The sequence below is a fragment of the Micromesistius poutassou genome (genome assembly GCF_964030765.1).
Source record: "Micromesistius poutassou genome assembly, contig: SCAFFOLD_3684, whole genome shotgun sequence".
Classification (NCBI taxonomy): Eukaryota; Metazoa; Chordata; class Actinopteri; order Gadiformes; family Gadidae; genus Micromesistius; species Micromesistius poutassou.
In genome coordinates, this window is record NW_028177949.1 from 12,857 (window position 1) to 30,752 (window position 17,896).

Below are 17,896 nucleotides of genomic sequence, written 5' to 3' on the forward strand. Positions count from 1 at the left end.
TTAAACATTTTATTTGCTTAGATCCCCCCTTCCCTCCCTCAACAGGACCACTTCGTAACCCTTGGCATTAGTGACCGGTCAAATATACAGTATAGCCTCAACGACATTTGGTTGGTTTGGTTTGTTATACTTGGAGCACCAGGTAGGCGGGGGCATTCTACTTCCAGTTAGTGATTGGTCTTCGGGGACAGCCCGTTAAGGAATAAAATAAAGCATTTCAGAAATTATTTTCTGGGCTGTTGATTATTTCAAGCAAGCAAATATTCATATATCCAATAATAACATCTGTATTTATGTACACATCAACATCTCATACTAGAAACGGTACAACGTAATCATAAAAACACTCCCAGGTTATCGCGAGGCGCCTACTCAACAACGGTAGACTGGTCATTAGTAAAGTATAACACAAAGAACGTTAACACCAAGTCAAAAGTAATGCAACATAAAACAATAATTAGAATAACATTAATTGGATTTAAATACAAAAAAATAACCTATATAGTGTCGACGTTCGCTTAGCGACCGCTAATTAAATCGCCTTTGATTTCAGTTTACAGGTGAACGCTGATAAAGATGAGATAACTGATGGTTATTGTAGAGAAAGGGGCAGTGGACCCCTTCTAAGTATTATTTGCATGTTGAATGTTGTCATTCAAATTGTACTTATTTTTCTTCATTCATGGAATAGCAACATAATAAAAAAATGCATAAATGGATGCCATTATTTTTAGAGACATAACCTGCCTTCTCAATCCCCATTGCGTGACTATATGCTGCGTAAATACGTCCTTCCAAATGTCCTCACTTTTCTTAAATGTACAACACTTTTCTGAAATGTTAATTAGGTAGTTCAGGTTCAGACTTCAACATAGGACCGGATACGCAGACAAAGTTAAATTTAATGTTGTGTTCTCAGCTGAGTCTCAATTAGAGAGTGAGTGTAAAGTAAGCCATCGCTCCTAAAAGGCCCCGTTGACCATTTGACTGTACATTTCAACGGCAGCAGACCTACATTCAAGAACATACTGCTTCCAGTGTGCAGATGGACTAGCGGCTGACTAGCGGCGGAGTATTTGAAGAAACTGTGAGAATTTGTATATCAAGTATTGGTTACATTACAAAAATTGTTGTTACTTGGGAGTGAACGGGTGCGCTTGTTTGTTAACTCCAAGCAGAAGTCAAGTATAGTCAGCACAATATGGTTGATCTAAATTTTATATTTTTCAAATATACCCAGTTGAACAGGGAGGACATTAAGCTTACTGGCAGTGTAGCACGAGGTAAATAACACAAACAAAACAATCAATCATTTAAGAAACAATATTTGGTGTCTTTGTGCATTAAAACAAAGCAGAGGTGGTGATGGAACAGTATTTAGGTCTACTGTTGAGCTAGCTATGGACCTCAGAGTGACTTGGCACTGGCCAACACTGGAAAAAAACCCCAGCCTCTAATCACAGAAGCACAACTGATCTTGAATATCCATGCCACGCAAAATAATAAATCAGGAAAGAAGAAGCGTGCGGGCTGAAGAGACTTGACTACGAGGACTGCAACACAACATAGACATCAAACATCCGAAACGGCTCCGCCTCGGCTGAAACATTGCAATTGCACGGCTGAAAGTAGTATTTCCAGGTGCAATGCCGTACTTCTCCTGTGGGTGTCACTGTCCCTGCCGTTTGATGCCACTGCTTGGTATGCCTTTAAAAGCACTACCTTAAATTGAACCACAGATGAACCCTGGAAAATGAACCAATTGATGGGTGGAAGACTTTGCGGGACAAACCAGTTGGCTTCAGCTTCATAAAGCTCTAGGAGGATAAAGGTGGTAGTCTACAGACAAACATACTAAATGTTAAATGCCTTAAGCGTTGCGTTGAGTCTACATTGGCAAAGGCTGCGATGCAAAAACAATCCACTTCCATGGCGGGGAGAGTTTGGGTACACAGCAGGACAATGGTCTCGCTGAAGATCCCTGGCTGGTGCAGTAATAAATAAGAGGGAAGGTTTGGCTTCTGAAACAGGGGGAGTTTGAATCAAACGATGTGTGGAAGATGTAAGGATAAACCACAGACAAGTCCGGGCGGTATTACATTCTGACCAATTGGTACATTTTGTTTAGACGAATATATATATATATATATATATATATATATATATATATATAAATATACACGGTTCAGCGTTGCCACAGAGTAAGGGAAGGTGCATTGGCCGTTTGTTCCCGTGTCTGTCCTTCAGAGATGGCTTTGATGTGCACGGGAAGGGGGAAGTGTTCCAACTGCTAAATGGCCTGGAGATCAGAAACATGGGGCATTGTCGAGGGACATTTCTAAATAATTGACCACTCAAAGCTTGCCTTATTTTTAGCCACTCTGCCCTGGCAACAAGTATCACCAGTGAAACCAGTCATGGCCACCAGCAACCGACAAGGAAAGGCACTGTCCGCAGCAGCTCAGCCAAGCCACCAACCGCAGCCCCGTTGTCCCTGCTGTTTATGTAACAGAACAAGAGGTTTGGTTTCCCATCATTTCTGATGAATACCCCAAAAAAGCCAATTCATCGGCATTTGGTGGGATAAAATGGGATAGCAGTAAAGTTTGCTGGTGGTTTTTCAGAGCAGCAAAATACCATGTGGTACTTTACCTAGAATGTAACGGTTGATGTTCTGACCGGTTGCAGCTAGGGGCTATCACCAGCGGCTATAGTTTGTGGCTTTAGCTGACGGCTATAGCTGATGGCTGTAGTGAGCGTTTCTAGCTAGCGGCTATAGCTTTACGCTTTGGCTAGCAGTTGATAGAGACTAGCGCTGTTCTACTAGATGAAGGGTTGTGAACAGTCCCAGCTCATCTCATTCTCCGGTTGCAGTAGATTGACCATGTATTTCAGTCTGGGCTAGTGGTGAAGATATACATCCCATATAGAAGCAAGCAAGCAAGCAAACATACAAACACTTAAGCCCTTATGGTGACTACAGACAGCGCTAATGAGATGCTAATTACACGCACAGTGAAGAGGGTCAAAGAAACCAGTTGATCTTTTTAAGCGATGTTAAGCACCATACGATGTGTGCGTGAAGACAGCCACTCGCTTTTCCGTGTCCAAAACGTGCTCCATCACCTCACCGATCAATCGGCGGTTTTCCTAGTTGTATAATATGCTCAGACCGATTCCCCGGCCACCATGATTCTCCAACCACAACCAATCACATGCCAGCCTCTCAGGACTCGATGCCAAAATGCACTGCAAAGCCCATCCAACCGTTTCAGTTGAACCTCGCAATGCATGATGGGATAGGCTTAAAAAAAAACTGAAAAACAAGAGGCTACGCAACAACCTCGTTCATCTTCCAAAAAGGGGGGGGGGGGTGGGGGGCGGTCCAGTGCAACGCTCCGACAACAAGGAAATAAGGCCTGAACACTAATATGGGCGTGTTGGAGTCGGGGCCTGTAGGGAGGGGGAGGGGAGGCGTCGCCCGCTCGTTGCTGATTGACAGTCCGTTTTGGGGGCTCTTCCATTGGCGGCTGCGTTCAGTCTCTGGACTGGTAGAACAGGATGTAACCCGATTCAGAGTTCTTGGAAATGTCCGACGTCAGCCCGTAGAACTCCTCGATGGCCTGGGCGTCGATTTTCTGCAGACGGCGGGGAGAAGAGACAACATTGAGCGGGGCGTGAAGGCTAGCGCGTGTGTGTGTGTGTGTGTGTGTGTGTGTGTGTGTGAGGGATCATACGTGGCCACCTAAGGGATCAATGAAAGGCAAGCCGGACATTACCTCGCAAAATAAACACAGACTGGAGACATTTTGTGAAAATGACCGGCTCGCTGTCAATTATCCCCATTATAAACAAGGCTGCTTACGAAAATAAATCAAGAATTTGGCAGAAAATATAATTGTAAAAAACAATTTAATTTCTTCAACTGAAAAAATTGTTGAACCGTCAATTATCCATTCGATTTGACAGTTTGATATATTGCTCAAAGCGATGATCTGTTATCCAGAGCACAATCTGCTCTATAAAAATAACTGCCTTGATTGACCTATCCGACAAAGCCGTGGAATAAATGGGGATAAGGCAGTTTGAAACGCAGAGGGATGCTGAGTCCAGGATTCTTGCCGTTGGATTGAAAGCGGTCGCAGCGTGGGTCTGGATTGTGATGGATTAGAATGCTGCTAGCTCACACCAGGCAGTTTCAGACTCTTTTCCTCTAAGCCTGGGCTCAAAACCCAGAGAAAAATAAATAGAGGAAAACTGAATGAAAGAGGCCAAGGCTACAAAAGGCTTCGATCCGAGGCCAGAACAGAGCAAAACTTGAACAAAATATCGGAAATCCTTCAAACCCTTTCAACGAAAATACCCAAATATCATATAGCATAAACCAGGCCCGGACAGCTGCAGACTCAGCGGAATAATCCAGAACCTCTGTTGACATGGAGCCAACTGTCAAGCGGTCACCAGATGTTAGAATGGGCCCTCACGCCATGATAGTGGAAAAATACCGGGACCTCCAAGCCTCTAACCCCTCTCTACCCATAATGGACCAAAACAATGTTGAGGTTTCATGGAATCTAAGCTCTCTTCTCTACTGGAGAAACACTCTTGAGGGTTTAAATGTAAAGTATTGTTGTTCTTATTAAGGGATGAACGGCAGTCGAGACTGGACCTCAAGGGAAACACTGAGCGAATTAAAAAACGACACCAGTTTCACGGCAGTGGAACGGTATACAATATAAAATGATGATTTTGACACAAAATAACCGACTCACCTCCACAATGTCGTCGTCAAACAACAGCCAGAAGCCGTGGCTTTTAACGATGGTGATGTAGTGACCTCTGTTAGGACCGCTGTTCAGACAAACAGGGCAACAAGATTCGTTATTTACCGTCAAACGACTCAATACAGAGACAGCATGTTTTGCAAGTGAGTCAGTACAGCAATGGGAAATAAAGACTATAAACATTTACAATATAACAGATCAAATCTAATTTAACGGTGTTAGAAATAAAGTCAACCACTTTAATTAAATAGTGTCAGGAATCCAACAAAGGGGTTGTTAGCATTTTTCGGCACGCAAGAGTTTGTTGCTGACTGGTTCTTAAACTGAGCTTGAATTTACGGAAATCGACTTCCACATATATAAGAAGGAACCTATAAACAAATCATTGATTCTCTATGCTCTTCTCTTCTCATCCCAAATACCAGAGTAAAGAGCCCCTATTTCACCACCAGAGGATTGGCTAGATCAGCACAGCGAGTTGGTACAGTCCACTGGGTAAACCCATCTGCCCATCGTCCATCTATGAGTGGACAGCCCTCCCCACTAGGGACGTCGACGGGCCGATTCTGCATCGGCTGATCCACCTCCCGGCGGGTGGCAAAACAGGAGCTCCCCCTTCAGAAGACGCAGCCAGGTGTGGTTTCCCCAAAAAGTCCCAGCGGTGTGTTTGTTGGCCCCCTACCTGCCGCAGTGCACCACGACGGCCACCAGGTCGTACATGCGGTCGGGGTTGGTGGCGTCGCCGGACGTGTTGAAGAGCCGCAGCTCCAGCGGGAAGACCACGCGGTAGGACAGCTTGGTGTAGCGGTGCAGCTGGTCCATGTACTTGAACCGCTTGAGGTGCAGCGCTAGGATCATGGGCAGCTTCTTCACCCTCATCCTGGGAGGAGGAGGAGGGGAGATGGAGGGGAAGGGGGGGTTAGTGTTACTGGTTTTAACATTTTTTTATGTTTTAAGGGTTTTATCATACCCTGGAAACCCAGAGTTCTCGCGAGAGCACAATTTGAATTTGCTCAGCGAGTCACTCTGGGAACGAGCTATATACTCACTCCCCAATTCCCCTGGCCCAGAACATCAACCAATCACATCGGTGTATCTGATATAGGCGGGCCAAAAGCGTTGCGGTTTTACCGACCGGATACGGCAAGAGTCTTTTCTTTTGGTTAGCTCCGCTGGTCTGGATACGTCACCCCTTGTATTCTTCTGATTGGTCGTAGTGTTATCCAATTGCGTGCAGTGATATTTTCAAATGCATCTTTGGTTCCGCCCCTCGAGTTGGGCCATTTTCATTACTCGTTGCCAGACCCTACAGCTTTCTAGATGTGGGTCTGGATTTCCAGGCTACCAAGGACATGGATCTTACAATATCATGAGTGCACACTTCTCCTATTGCCCAGAAAAATCCCTCTTGCCGCCTCAAACCAACAAATGCTCAAAATCATTGCTTTGATTGACAAAAGGAAAACGTTGATGACAGTACGCTGTACCAAAGACCCGCCAACACAATCAGGTTGTCAACACCACTAGCCCCCACTAACCCCCCCCTTCCTCCACCCTCATCCTTTTTCCATCTAGAAGTTTCCGTCCGGGAGCAGGAGGCTGGAGGGGTGGACGGGCGACGGCAACCTACGTTTGTGCTCTTCCTGCTGGAAGAAGATGTCCCATGCCAGCAAAGCACTCTGGCTGCTTACTGGAACCAATGTAGAGTACTAGGTACTAGGATGACACGCTTCTAAATGTGCGTGTGTGTGTGTGTGGTCTCGGTGACACGAAACAGAAGCCAATCACAGCGAGACTTCGATACGGCGTTGAGTCAACGGGGGCCCCTTAAGGCCGCCAGGGGCCCTAGATGTGTCCTACTTAGTTACCTATTTCTGTTAGTATTCATTAAGCAGAGCCTGGAGGGGAGAGGAAGAGGAGACGAGATGAAGAGTTGGAGAGGAGAAAAGAAGAGAGGAAAGGGGGAGAGGAAAGGAGGGAGGAGAGGAGAGAGAAGATAGGACCGGAAAGTTCAAGTGGAAGGGGGCCCCTTGCTACAACAACAGACCTTGGACCTAAAACGTAAGGCAGGAAGTGACTCGGACGATTGATGACATCACTCACCTCTTCTGTGCTTCCTGTTTGCTGCGGCACTGCTCACAGTAGTACTTGTACTCACTGCATAACGTTTCTGTGTTGCTGAAGCCCCTGTGGACACGGACACACACACACACACACAGATTAAGGTTGGACACCATAATATTAAGTCATTTCTACCATAGGATTGGACACTTGCGATGGAAGTTAGTGTGTAATCAAAGTGTGTGTGTGTGTGTGTGCACGCGCACCTGAGACAGTGTGTGATGGAGGTGTTTTGCTCCACGTCGACGGACAGGTCGAGGAAGTCCTCGTCTTTGCTGCTCACCTGCACAGGTGAAGAGAGACATTGAGACAAAGTTCTGTTCGGCTCCCAATGCTGCTCAACAGTCTAATCACGGTTGCTTGTCCGCCACCGCCTCCCCCCACTCACCGCTTCACAGTTGAGGCAGCGCGTCTCGTTGGTCAACGTGCCCTGGAAGATCTCATGCACCCAGGTGCGCTGCGCCTCCTTCGTCCCCCCACTGCTCCCTCCTCCTCCTCCACCTCCACCTCCGCCGCCTCCTCCCCCTACGTCTCCCCCCGCATCTCCTACTCCTCCTCCCACTCCTCCCGCTCCTCCGTTGTGGAGGAGCTTCCCGTTGTGGGTCTGCTGCTCCGGGGTCTTCTCCTCCTGCAGGAGGTCCGCGATGGTGTTGAGGAGGTAGTTGAGGAACTCGTGGGCGTCCTGCTGCATGTAGTTATCAAAGAGCTCTGAGGAGGGAGACAGGTTGGAGAGGGGGAGAAGGGGCAGAGACAGCAATGGGGAGAGCATCGGAGAGAGGTGCAGACCAAGATAAAGAGATGGAGAGCCGGTGAGTGGAAAGAATGACAGAGAAAATAGACGGAACGAGGAGGCGGAGAGAGGGATGAATGAGGAAGAGAAGACAGGGAAAATAAACAGCGTCAATGTTTGTTAGAGGAACCGGAGAGAGAGAGAGAGCGATAGATGGAGAACGACAGTGGTGGAAGAGCGAGAGAGGAACATATTCAGGTCTTGTGAAACAGTGTTTCCACATTAGTCGTCTGACTCTACAGATATGATTCTGTCAGCCCTTGACCAGCAAGACTACTTGTTATACATCTAGATAAAGAGATGACTTAATACATTTGACCTAATACTGTATCCCTCTCTCTCATCATGTGTCTCTTAACCTCTCTACATCAGTCTCCCCCTAATTTTGCCTCCCTCTCTATAGTCTCCCTCTCTATACTATGTCTCCTTCTCTCCCTCAGTCAGTCTACTATAATTAAGGGGTGTGTGTGTGTGTGTGTGTGTGTGTGTGTGTGTGTGTGTGTGTGTGTGTGTGTGTGTGTGTGTGTGTGTGTGTGTGTGTGTGTGTGTGTGTGTGTGTGTGTGTGTGTGTGTGTGTGTCCCTCTCTCATCATCAATCTCGCCCTCTCATTTCAATTGAACTCACCTAAGCGTTATTGCGCTACATTAAAATGAAAAAACGTGCCTCCAAGGCATGAGGAACGAACAGAATGCTAAATATGTCATTGGATCCTCTCTCCCTGCTCACCGTTCTCCTTCCTCAGACGGGAGATGAACTTCTTCGGGGGGATGACCCCCACCTTCTTCTTCTGCGTGGCGATGCTGTTGAAGAGGTCGGCCAGGCAGGTGAGCAGGGACTCCTTGCGCCGGGGCTGCACCTGCAACACACACACACACACACACACACACACACACACACACACACACACACACACACACACACACACACACACACACACACACACACACACACACACACACACACACACACACACCTTAGCACCTCCCCGTATTTGTACCCATAACAAGATGTATCCTACTGACTGACTGAAGCCGCCACAAAACTCTTACAATAACCTCACTATCTCTATTGTAATACCTGAAGTTGATCAAAACCAAGCCATATTTAACCGTAACTTACTCTTAACCTAACCATCTCTAAACTAAAACCTACAATTCATCTTTAGCATGATACCTAAAGCCCTATCCTCAAAACTGTACTTTTTAGCAAAGCGACTCTTCAGATAGGTTTCAGTGGTCTGAATCTGGACATTCAAACCGGAAGAGTCAGTTTATGTAGTCTTTGTACCCGTTCAGACCAGGTTTGACCAGTAACTCACCTTATATGCCAGAACTTTCTCTCTGAACGGCCGGCAGAAATACAACGCCTGCAGGACTGAGTTACAGTAGCAGGTGTTTCCAAACTGCAGAGACAAACAGATTCACAAACAGTTTAGTGAGAGGAAGAGACAGAGACAAGGACAGGGAGAGAGAGCCAGAGAGATCATGTGTTTTTGATTGATCAACACTCACATTGACCAATCCGAAGTAGTGTTCATTTACGGGAAACTGTTCCGGTCCAATCTCCTTCTCCAAAGCGGAGGCATTGGCGCCCTGAGAGAGGTAGAGGGACAGAAAGAAAGAGAGATAAGACAAAGAGAGCGAGTGAGGTAGAGAGAGGAAGATAGACGGAGAGAGGGCAGAAGAGAGGAAGAGATAACGGAGAGAAACAGGGAGAGAGAGGGAGGGAGGGAGAAGGGGCGAGTGAAGTGGGGATGGAGGGGGAGAGAGAAAATAAATATCCGACATAACAATGGCACGCATTAAGTGTTCCTGCAGTTCTGCATTCCTAGTCGGATTTACATTTTTCCTTTAATCCTTGCTAATTTATTTGGTTGGATGATCAACTTTAGATGTTAGGTTAGATTTACGAACAGATAGAGCAGGTTGACTAGAAACCGGAAGATTGCTAGTTTGATCCCCGGCTCCTGCTCACTGAGAGTCGATGTGTCTCTGCTAACTGCTACTGATGAGCTGGCTGTCGCCTTGCATGGTGTGTCAATGTGTGTATTAACCGTTGCTATTTGCTTTCGATAAAAGGTCCTGAAACTACAGCCTCCTGTATTGCAGAAACATACTCATCTAGTCAATAGGCTGACAGTAGTGGACACTGTATACATAACACAGTAGGCCAATATATAAAACCCTCATATACATTACTATATGTAATAATTTATCAAACACAGTACAACTACATTGGGTTCACCAAAATGCAGCTAGTTTCTATATCAGATTCAAGGTGGTTAAAACTGAGTTGAAAGGTTGGTTAGTGTACTGTAGCTAGAGGGGAAGCAGTGCATCATGGGAATAAGAGTCTGGACAATCCCATCCATGCACACCCACACATTGCCCACTGTTGCACATTGAGGTAATATTGTATTACAGTATTATGCACACCACATCCGTCGTAAGCACAGACCGGCAAACAGGATGCCGTAAGGCGGCTTCAAGGACAAAGCCACTGACGTCTACTGTAGATATGAATGCACAACCACAATCATAGAACAATTAAACACAATGGTTCAAAAGATGTACCCAAAAATTACCCACGGCACCAATGTCACAGCAGAGAACACTCTTATTTTGCATTTCTGCAGAATAATGACACAGAACCCCTGACGAGGTGACACATGATCCTGACCACTGGTTTACATTACAGAGAGGCTGGTCAAATAAATCAGACATGGACATTAATAGCCGGTGAAAAATGAAAAGGTAAAATACGTGTAACAGGTTGTTATTATTACAATATGATAATTGCACATATGTTCCTGAACAGTTATCCCAATAATGTAGCATCTGCTTTCAGTCAAAGAGACTTCCAGTCAACTCGGATACATGTCAGTGAGTGGCAGGTAGGGGGATAGGGCCTCTTGCTAGAAGATGCCTACAGGTAGACTGCGGACATTGGGAATCGAACCCAGTACCATTCTGCTGGTAGTAGACCACCTGAACCAATAGACTATCCTGAATGCAACTAAAGTAACGTAAGACTACTGGATATTAAACCGACCCAAATAGGTTCCTATAGGGTTATTTCTTACACATATGGGCTGATTTATGAACGCGTACTTTTCTATAGACTCTCTGTTAAAGTCTGACAGTGACGTCAGGCTAAATCTGAGCTAAGCTAGTTAGCCGTGGTTCAACCTTTCATCAGCCCTCAGGTCTCATTGACAACCAGGCACGCAGTGTGTAGACACAACACAACAACAAGAACAACAGTAAGCCTCAACACAACTTGGCCTCCAACACAGACACACCACTGTGTTGTGTTGGGACTAGCTCACGGCTAAAGGGCTAGCTGTGTGTGTGTATGTGTGTGTATCATCATCATGATGATGTTTCAAACTGAGGTTAGCAAGTTTTCTAAACCCCTGAATTGATATCGCGAACAGACCAGCTAGTAACACGCTGAAGCTATGTTAGCAAGTCTGCTTACAGACCAGCTTCATTTAAAAGGTGCAGCTGAGTGCGATCTAACAGAGCGGCTAGCTTAACCAAACCCGGCGGTGTTAGCTGGTCCGACCTAGCTTAGCTTTAGCTTGTTAACACGTCAGGGTCCACCGGACACACAAAACAAAACACAACACCAACACAAACACCGGAATAACGGGGTTCTACCGTACCATCGTACAAATCGAGGCGATCTTTCGGACTGTCATCAGTATTTCCATCCGTAATCCTCCATACTGGACCTGGACCACCGGTGTTTAGAAACGATCGCAGCCGAATAGGGCTGCAGAGTTCCGGGGAAACCTTTCCGCCCGTCCGGCCTGTCTGGTGGTCGTGGTGGTGGAGGAGGGAGTGTCGCTGACGCACCGTGCAGGGTTGCTTGGTTCAAGGCATCACACCACGGCGTGGGGCGGTGCCGTGTGTGACAGACAGTAGAGGTGATAGAATCCGCATTGTGCTTCACACCTGGACGAACAATGACAGAAAACGACTGTCCCCAAAGTGGACCGAACGACGGAGTAAAAACAAACTGATATGTCAGCCGACCTCAGCTGTCAATGGTGGTGGCATTTCTTTTTTAGTTGTTTTTTTTCTACCCTTCTATTACTCTTGATATTATATTGTATACTATATATGTATGCAGATATATTTTGGATTTTTGTAGTTGTATTCTTATTTAATGTAAAAAAAACAACATTTGAATATTCATATTATTACATTATATTTTAATATTTTACCTCCGCTCCGATACCCTTATTACCTGACTATACGCCAACTTTCTTAAACACATCTAGAATAAAACAATACAGGTTTATGCGATCCCTCAGATACCTTATCGGAACACACGCAGTGACCACCCATGCACCGTCGGTGCGCCTGCATGCGCACGGTGCCAAAGTGCGCTTCATCCGTTTATTCTTTTTGAGAAATCAACTTTAGTTTTTAATATAAACTGGCCATGGCCAATAATAACTTCGTATTGTACTTAGTACTCATACGTTTGCATTAGTACTAGTAAGACCCGGTAGACCTATGAAAGGCTAATATGTGTAATTACTACTAATAGTTTTAATTACTACTAATAGTAAATAAAGGCCCTGTTGGCCTAATCTTGAGGTATTCATTTGATGCTGCAGCCAAGTTCAGACGCGTCTGGGAATATTGAGCCAATGCATGGTCAGCCTACACACACACACACACACACACACACACACACACACACACACACACACACACACACACACACACACACACACACACACACACCCTCTCTCTTGCGCTCTCTCTCTCTCTTAACACACAATCCCTCTCCCTCTCTCTGGCTCGGTCCGGTCGGCTACACGGTGGAAGCAGCCGACCCAGTGTGTGTGTATGTGTTTGTGTGTGTGTATGCGTTTGTGTGTGCACGCACTAATCCCGGATGACTGAAACACATATTCAGTTCGGTATATATATATTTAAAAAAAAACGCCTAAACTGCCCTTCCTTTGATGCTCCACAAGCGGGAAGCAAGAATTCAAGTCCATTTTCTGAATCAACGGGGAGTATTGACTTGACCACACGGACCTACTAGAGTAGAGGACTCTACTCGCCCTCACCCACTACTGAAGATAGCAGTGAGGAAAGATAGAGAGATAGGTCTGGTGGAGGGAGGCACACAGACCGCATTGCCAGACAGGCTGATAACGGACCGGAGCGAGGGGAGCTAAATGCGGATCACAGCCGACCCAGCGAGGACGATGAGCGGTGGCGGTTCTGGCAACTTTCTGCTGGTTCCCATACCGGAGTACCCCGTGCTGGACTGCGTGGTTCCCAACAAAAACGTCAAAATCGTGGTGTTGGGTGCGAGCAACGTCGGGAAAACTGGTAAGACAATGGGGTTTTACAACTTGTTCTGGTGGATAAACAATTGAACACAGAGGACCAACTCAGCAAAAAAAAAAAAACTTTGAGATTATTACATTTTAAGTCATTGTCTTGAAAGAGCATTTAAAAAAAAGTGGGGTAGCTGACTTCAACGTATCCTCATGCTTACTGAAGACCATATCACGCATGTCTATGTCCTCCTAAAACTGGTTTCGTTCACTGAGGCCAGTGTATTTTGTTCTCCAGAGATCACAAGAAATGTAATTGTCCAGAACTAACCAGTTCAAAAGGAATGTCGGAAGTTACATTCAAAGCCAACAGGGGGCGACATATCGGAAAACGCTACATGATATACATACAATAGTCGTTTTATTATTAGAAGTCATTATTTTGTATTGGTAACTGTAAAAACTCTAAAACAATATGTGAAAGAAATCACAAACCCATACGTAATTGCTTCGTCATAAAAGGAATTCCATTGTATGTTCATGGTTTATATCATAGATAGATTTACATACATGTCGAGTGTTATTATGACAGCCCTTTTCAACACAAATCATGCTCTGTCCAAACACGGCGCTCTTGTTGTGCTACTCATCCTGTTTCCTGCCGTTTCAGCACTCATTGTCCGCTTCCTCACCAAGAGGTTCATAGGAGACTATGAAGCCAACACTGGTGAGATTTTCCTCCAACGATTAAGCCATCCAACGATTAAACCATCCATTCATTCATTCATCCTTTAATTTATTCCTCCAATCATTCATTCATACATATGACATTGACCCATTCCTCCATTCATTCATTTATATATATATATATGAAATCCATCCATTCATTAATTTATTCATCTTCATTTACATTTAGGGCATTTAGCAGACGCTTTTATCCAAAGCAACTTACAATAAGTACATTTTTCAGAAGAAAGAGAAACAACAATGTATCGCTGCCGGTGCAGAGAGGATGTTGCTGGTTTATTTGCTGGGTTAACCCTAACAACAAAGAGCTAGGATAAGACGCTACAGAAGTGCTATTGTTAACCTCCACCTGTGTGTCCCTCCACATGTCTCTTTCTCCGCCTGTCTCTCTCTCCGCCTGTCTCTCTCTCCCCCTGTCTCTCTCTCCGCCTGTCTCTCTCTCCCCCTGTCTCTCTCTCCCCCTGTCTCTCTCTCCCCCTGTCTCTCTCTCCCCCTGTCTCTCTCTCCGCCTGTCTCTCTCTCAGGTGCTCTGTATTCCAGGAAGTTGAGTCTGGAGGGTGAGGAGGTCTCCCTGCAGGTCCAGGACACACCCTGTGTAGCTCTGCAGGTAACGCACGCACGCACGCACGCACGCACGCACGCACGCATGCACGCACGCACGCACGCACGCACGCATGCACGCACGCACGCACGCACGACCACACACACGCATGCACGCACGCACGCACGCACGCACGACCACACACACACGCACGCATGACCACACACACACACACACACACACACACACACACACACACACACACACACACACACACACACACACACACACACACACACACACACACACACACACACACACACACACACACACACATATGCATGCATGACCACTCACTCACTCACTCACTCACCCTCACACAGACTTCTCATGTTATTTTATCATTTATCTTTTTATATTTTTATGTATATATTGTATTGGGGCTTTATCTTGAATCTAGTTGGACCAGAAGAATGCATAATGGCTGATGGTCCAATGGCATTCCAATGTAAATACACCCCCCCCCCCCCCCCCCCCCCCCCCCCCACAACCCAGACCCCTGTTCTCTGTTTGCCCTACACAACCTTTGACCTTCTAATTTCGATGAACAGTGAACACAGATTGTCCACGCAGAAAAAGTGCACACCGAATAGCATCCACTTTGATTACTAACACCAGGAACGGATCAACATGAAACGGCTAGTTGCATCAGTTCATAAGTGGTGTTCATCCCCACCCTAACATCAATATCCTGCTTTACTTTGAACTGTGAACATGAATGTGAACCCGGGGGTCTGCCGGCGTTTTGCTGTTTGCTCAGAGGGAAGAGCTGTCCCTAAAAAGTTAAAGAATAACCACGCTAACAGACATGGACTCCACTAGAAATGCACACCAAACACAAGGTTTACATGGAAGACACTAAACAGTCCGCACTTAAAGTTGTTCAAATGTAAAGTTTCTAGAACGCTAACATCCGGCCTTCCTCGGAAATGTGTCACATTAAGGACCAAGGAGTGGTCTGCCTCTGTCTGTAACCTGTGCTCTGCTCAGCGGATAGAAAGTACAAATATGAGTCAGAACATCTGTACACATCCCATACCTGTCAAACTCCATATTTCTCTCTCTCTCTCTCTCTCTCTCTCTCCCTCTCTCCCTCTCCCTCCCTCAGGATGATGTGGACGGTTTGTACTGCCAGGAACAGATAAATAGGTGAGCTCTTTTCATGTTTCTGTCTGTCTCTCTTCCCTCGTCTTTCTTTGTCTTGTTCTTTCTTCCTTTTCTTCATTCTTTCGTTGTTACTTCCCTCTGTCTTGCATTCTTTCCGTGGACTGAGCTAACCTGTGTGTAGCGCTTTCGCCAGGTCTGATTACGACCTCTGACCTTTGGCTCTGTCCCCGGTAAACCTCTCTCTCTCCCTCTCTTCCCCTGTCTCTCTATCATCTTTGGACCTCTCTCTTGCTCTACCATTTCTCTCTCTCTCTATCTCTCTCTCTCTATCTCTCCATCTCTCTCGCTCTCTTTATCTGCTCTCTCTCCCTCTCTCCCTCTCTTTATCTGTCTCTCTATCATCTCTGGACCTCTCTCACTCTGTCATCTATCTCTACTCTCTCACTCTCTCTCACTCTCACTCTCACTCTCTCACTCTCTCACTCTCACTCTCTCTCACACTCTCTCTTTCCCTCCCTCTTTACATCTGTCTCTCTATCATCTCTGGACGTCTCTCTCGCTCCATAATCTATCTCCACCACAACCCTCCCTCTCCGGAGCCTGCTGCTATACTGTCTCTATAGCGGTGTCCTTCCCTGTGGCTCCAGGTCCATCTACTGGGCGGATGGCTACGTCCTGGTGTTCTCCATCACCGACTACAACAGCTACCGCACCATCCAGCCCCTGTACCAGCACGTCCGCCGCATCCACCCCTCGGGGAACATACCTGTTATACTGGTGTGTGTGTGTGTGTGTGTAACATATATAATCAAAAGACACTGAAATGTGCTTCAATAATGTTTGTTTTACTCCAAACTACATTTGAAGTGAAATTATGAAATAATTCATGGATTTGCTCATTTGTTAAGAAATGTACAAACTCAGTCACACATAGTCACTCTCTCACCCTCATCCTCATCCACTCACAGACAGTGTTGCACGGAGCATATGCTAGTGGCATCACTAGTAATAATCTATAATCTATAATCCCTACTCCGTCACATGATGCTGTATAATCCGATGTGTAATCCTGCAGGTGGGCAACAAGAGCGACCTGCTGAGGGCCCGGCAGGTACCCGCGGAGGAGGGGGAGGGGCTGGCCGCCAGCCTAGGTTAGACACACCTCATCCCCTTATGGTTAGCTTTAGCTTCTGTCTACTAGCGACCACTGTCAACAAACAAAGGTTGTCCTTCCCTCAGGGGGGGCGTACTTTGAGGCGTCGGCCAGAGAGAACCACGACGGAGTTCACGCGGCCTTCCTCCAGCTCTGTCAGGAGGTACCCCCCCCCCCCCCCCCCCCCCCCCGCCCGGTCGTCATTCACAGCAGCTTCCTCTCTTCCATGGGAGAGATTTCCTGCCACATTTCCTGATTGACTTTTACTGAACACGTCACAAATCTCAAATCACAGGGTCTTCATACCCGTTATGTAATGCGATTAAAGTAAAAAGTAAAAGAAGTAGTAAAAGAAGAAAAAATAAAGTAAAAATTGTTGATGTTTGATTTAGAAGCGGAGCAATTTGACGTTCAATTCATGTCCACGGACTCCACAGTTTTTACGTGCAACTTTTTTCTCGTTTCACCATCCTCTGAATCCCGCCCGCACCGGCTCCTCCCTCTCTCCCTCCAGGTGAGCCGGGCGCTGGGCGGGGGCAACGGGGAGAAGAGGAGGCCCGGGCTCCACCTGGCCAGGCCCAAGTCCCCCAACATGCAGGAGCTGAAGAGGAGGTTCCGCCAGGTCCTCTCCTCCAAGGGCAAGTCGGCCTCGGGTCCCTGAGCCGCGCGGCCCGGCGGAAAACCCGGAGAGCAAAACACGGAACGGATTCAAATGATAATGGTCTCCGCTGACGAAAGAATGGAATTACGGGATAATGGACCGGACTTCTTTTTCCTTGTTTTTTTTCTGGAATTGGAACGGTTCTGATCTGATTCTAAAAAGTCAGAACAACGTTTTACCCGCCGTGTTTGAACCACCCTATTGAAACTCTGAAGACTTTGGCTAAAGAGGTGACCGGGGAAAGTTTAAAGGAAGTTACAAACAAATATGCTTTGTTGGATGAATGGACAGATGGATAGCACAATGATAATGGATGGATGGATGGGTGGCTAAAAAGGTGGATGGATGGATGGATGATGGATGGAGGGGTGGAGAGGTGGATGGAGGGATGGCTAGATGGTGAAAGGATGGATGGTTAGATGATGACCGAATTGGATGAATGGACCGACCAGCTGATGGACGGGAGAAGTGTTTACAACACAGGTTAAAACACAGGAAGCTTCACCAAAAGGAACCATGACCTCACTACCTGACGCCATTCCGATGGCCCACCGAATGACATCATCATGGTGCGACATCATCATCATCGAGTGACGCCACTATTGTGTGACTGAGAGGATTGT

The 17,896-nt window shown here is 46.4% G+C and overlaps 2 protein-coding genes across 3 annotated transcripts; one reads left to right on the top strand and one right to left on the bottom strand.

Moving 5' to 3' along the window:
- Positions 1–11,514, bottom strand: LOC311374929 (ubiquitin carboxyl-terminal hydrolase 12-like). 2 transcript variants are annotated; one of them, XM_084490658.1, is made up of 10 exons: positions 11,364–11,514; positions 9,208–9,288; positions 9,015–9,098; positions 8,423–8,546; positions 7,294–7,613; positions 7,112–7,188; positions 6,888–6,971; positions 5,467–5,664; positions 4,773–4,851; positions 1–3,638 (listed from the first exon to the last, which is right to left on the bottom strand). In XM_084490658.1, exons 1-10 carry the CDS (start codon positions 11,409–11,411, stop codon positions 3,537–3,539), a joined length of 1,197 nt encoding a protein of 398 aa, XP_084346784.1. In that variant the 5' UTR covers positions 11,412–11,514; the 3' UTR covers positions 1–3,536. The 2 variants fall into 2 exon arrangements, with proteins under 2 accessions (XP_084346784.1, XP_084346783.1); XM_084490657.1 differs by having other exon boundaries at positions 8,423–8,552.
- A 1,013-nt stretch (positions 11,515–12,527) lies between these two features.
- LOC311374927 (ras-like protein family member 11A-like) lies at positions 12,528–17,882 on the top strand. Its single transcript, XM_084490656.1, has 8 exons — positions 12,528–13,056; positions 13,675–13,731; positions 14,276–14,358; positions 15,461–15,501; positions 16,107–16,236; positions 16,535–16,610; positions 16,699–16,775; positions 17,127–17,882. Exons 1-8 carry the CDS (start codon positions 12,900–12,902, stop codon positions 17,271–17,273), a joined length of 768 nt encoding a protein of 255 aa, XP_084346782.1. The 5' UTR covers positions 12,528–12,899; the 3' UTR covers positions 17,274–17,882.
- Positions 17,883–17,896: the final 14 nt, after the last annotated feature.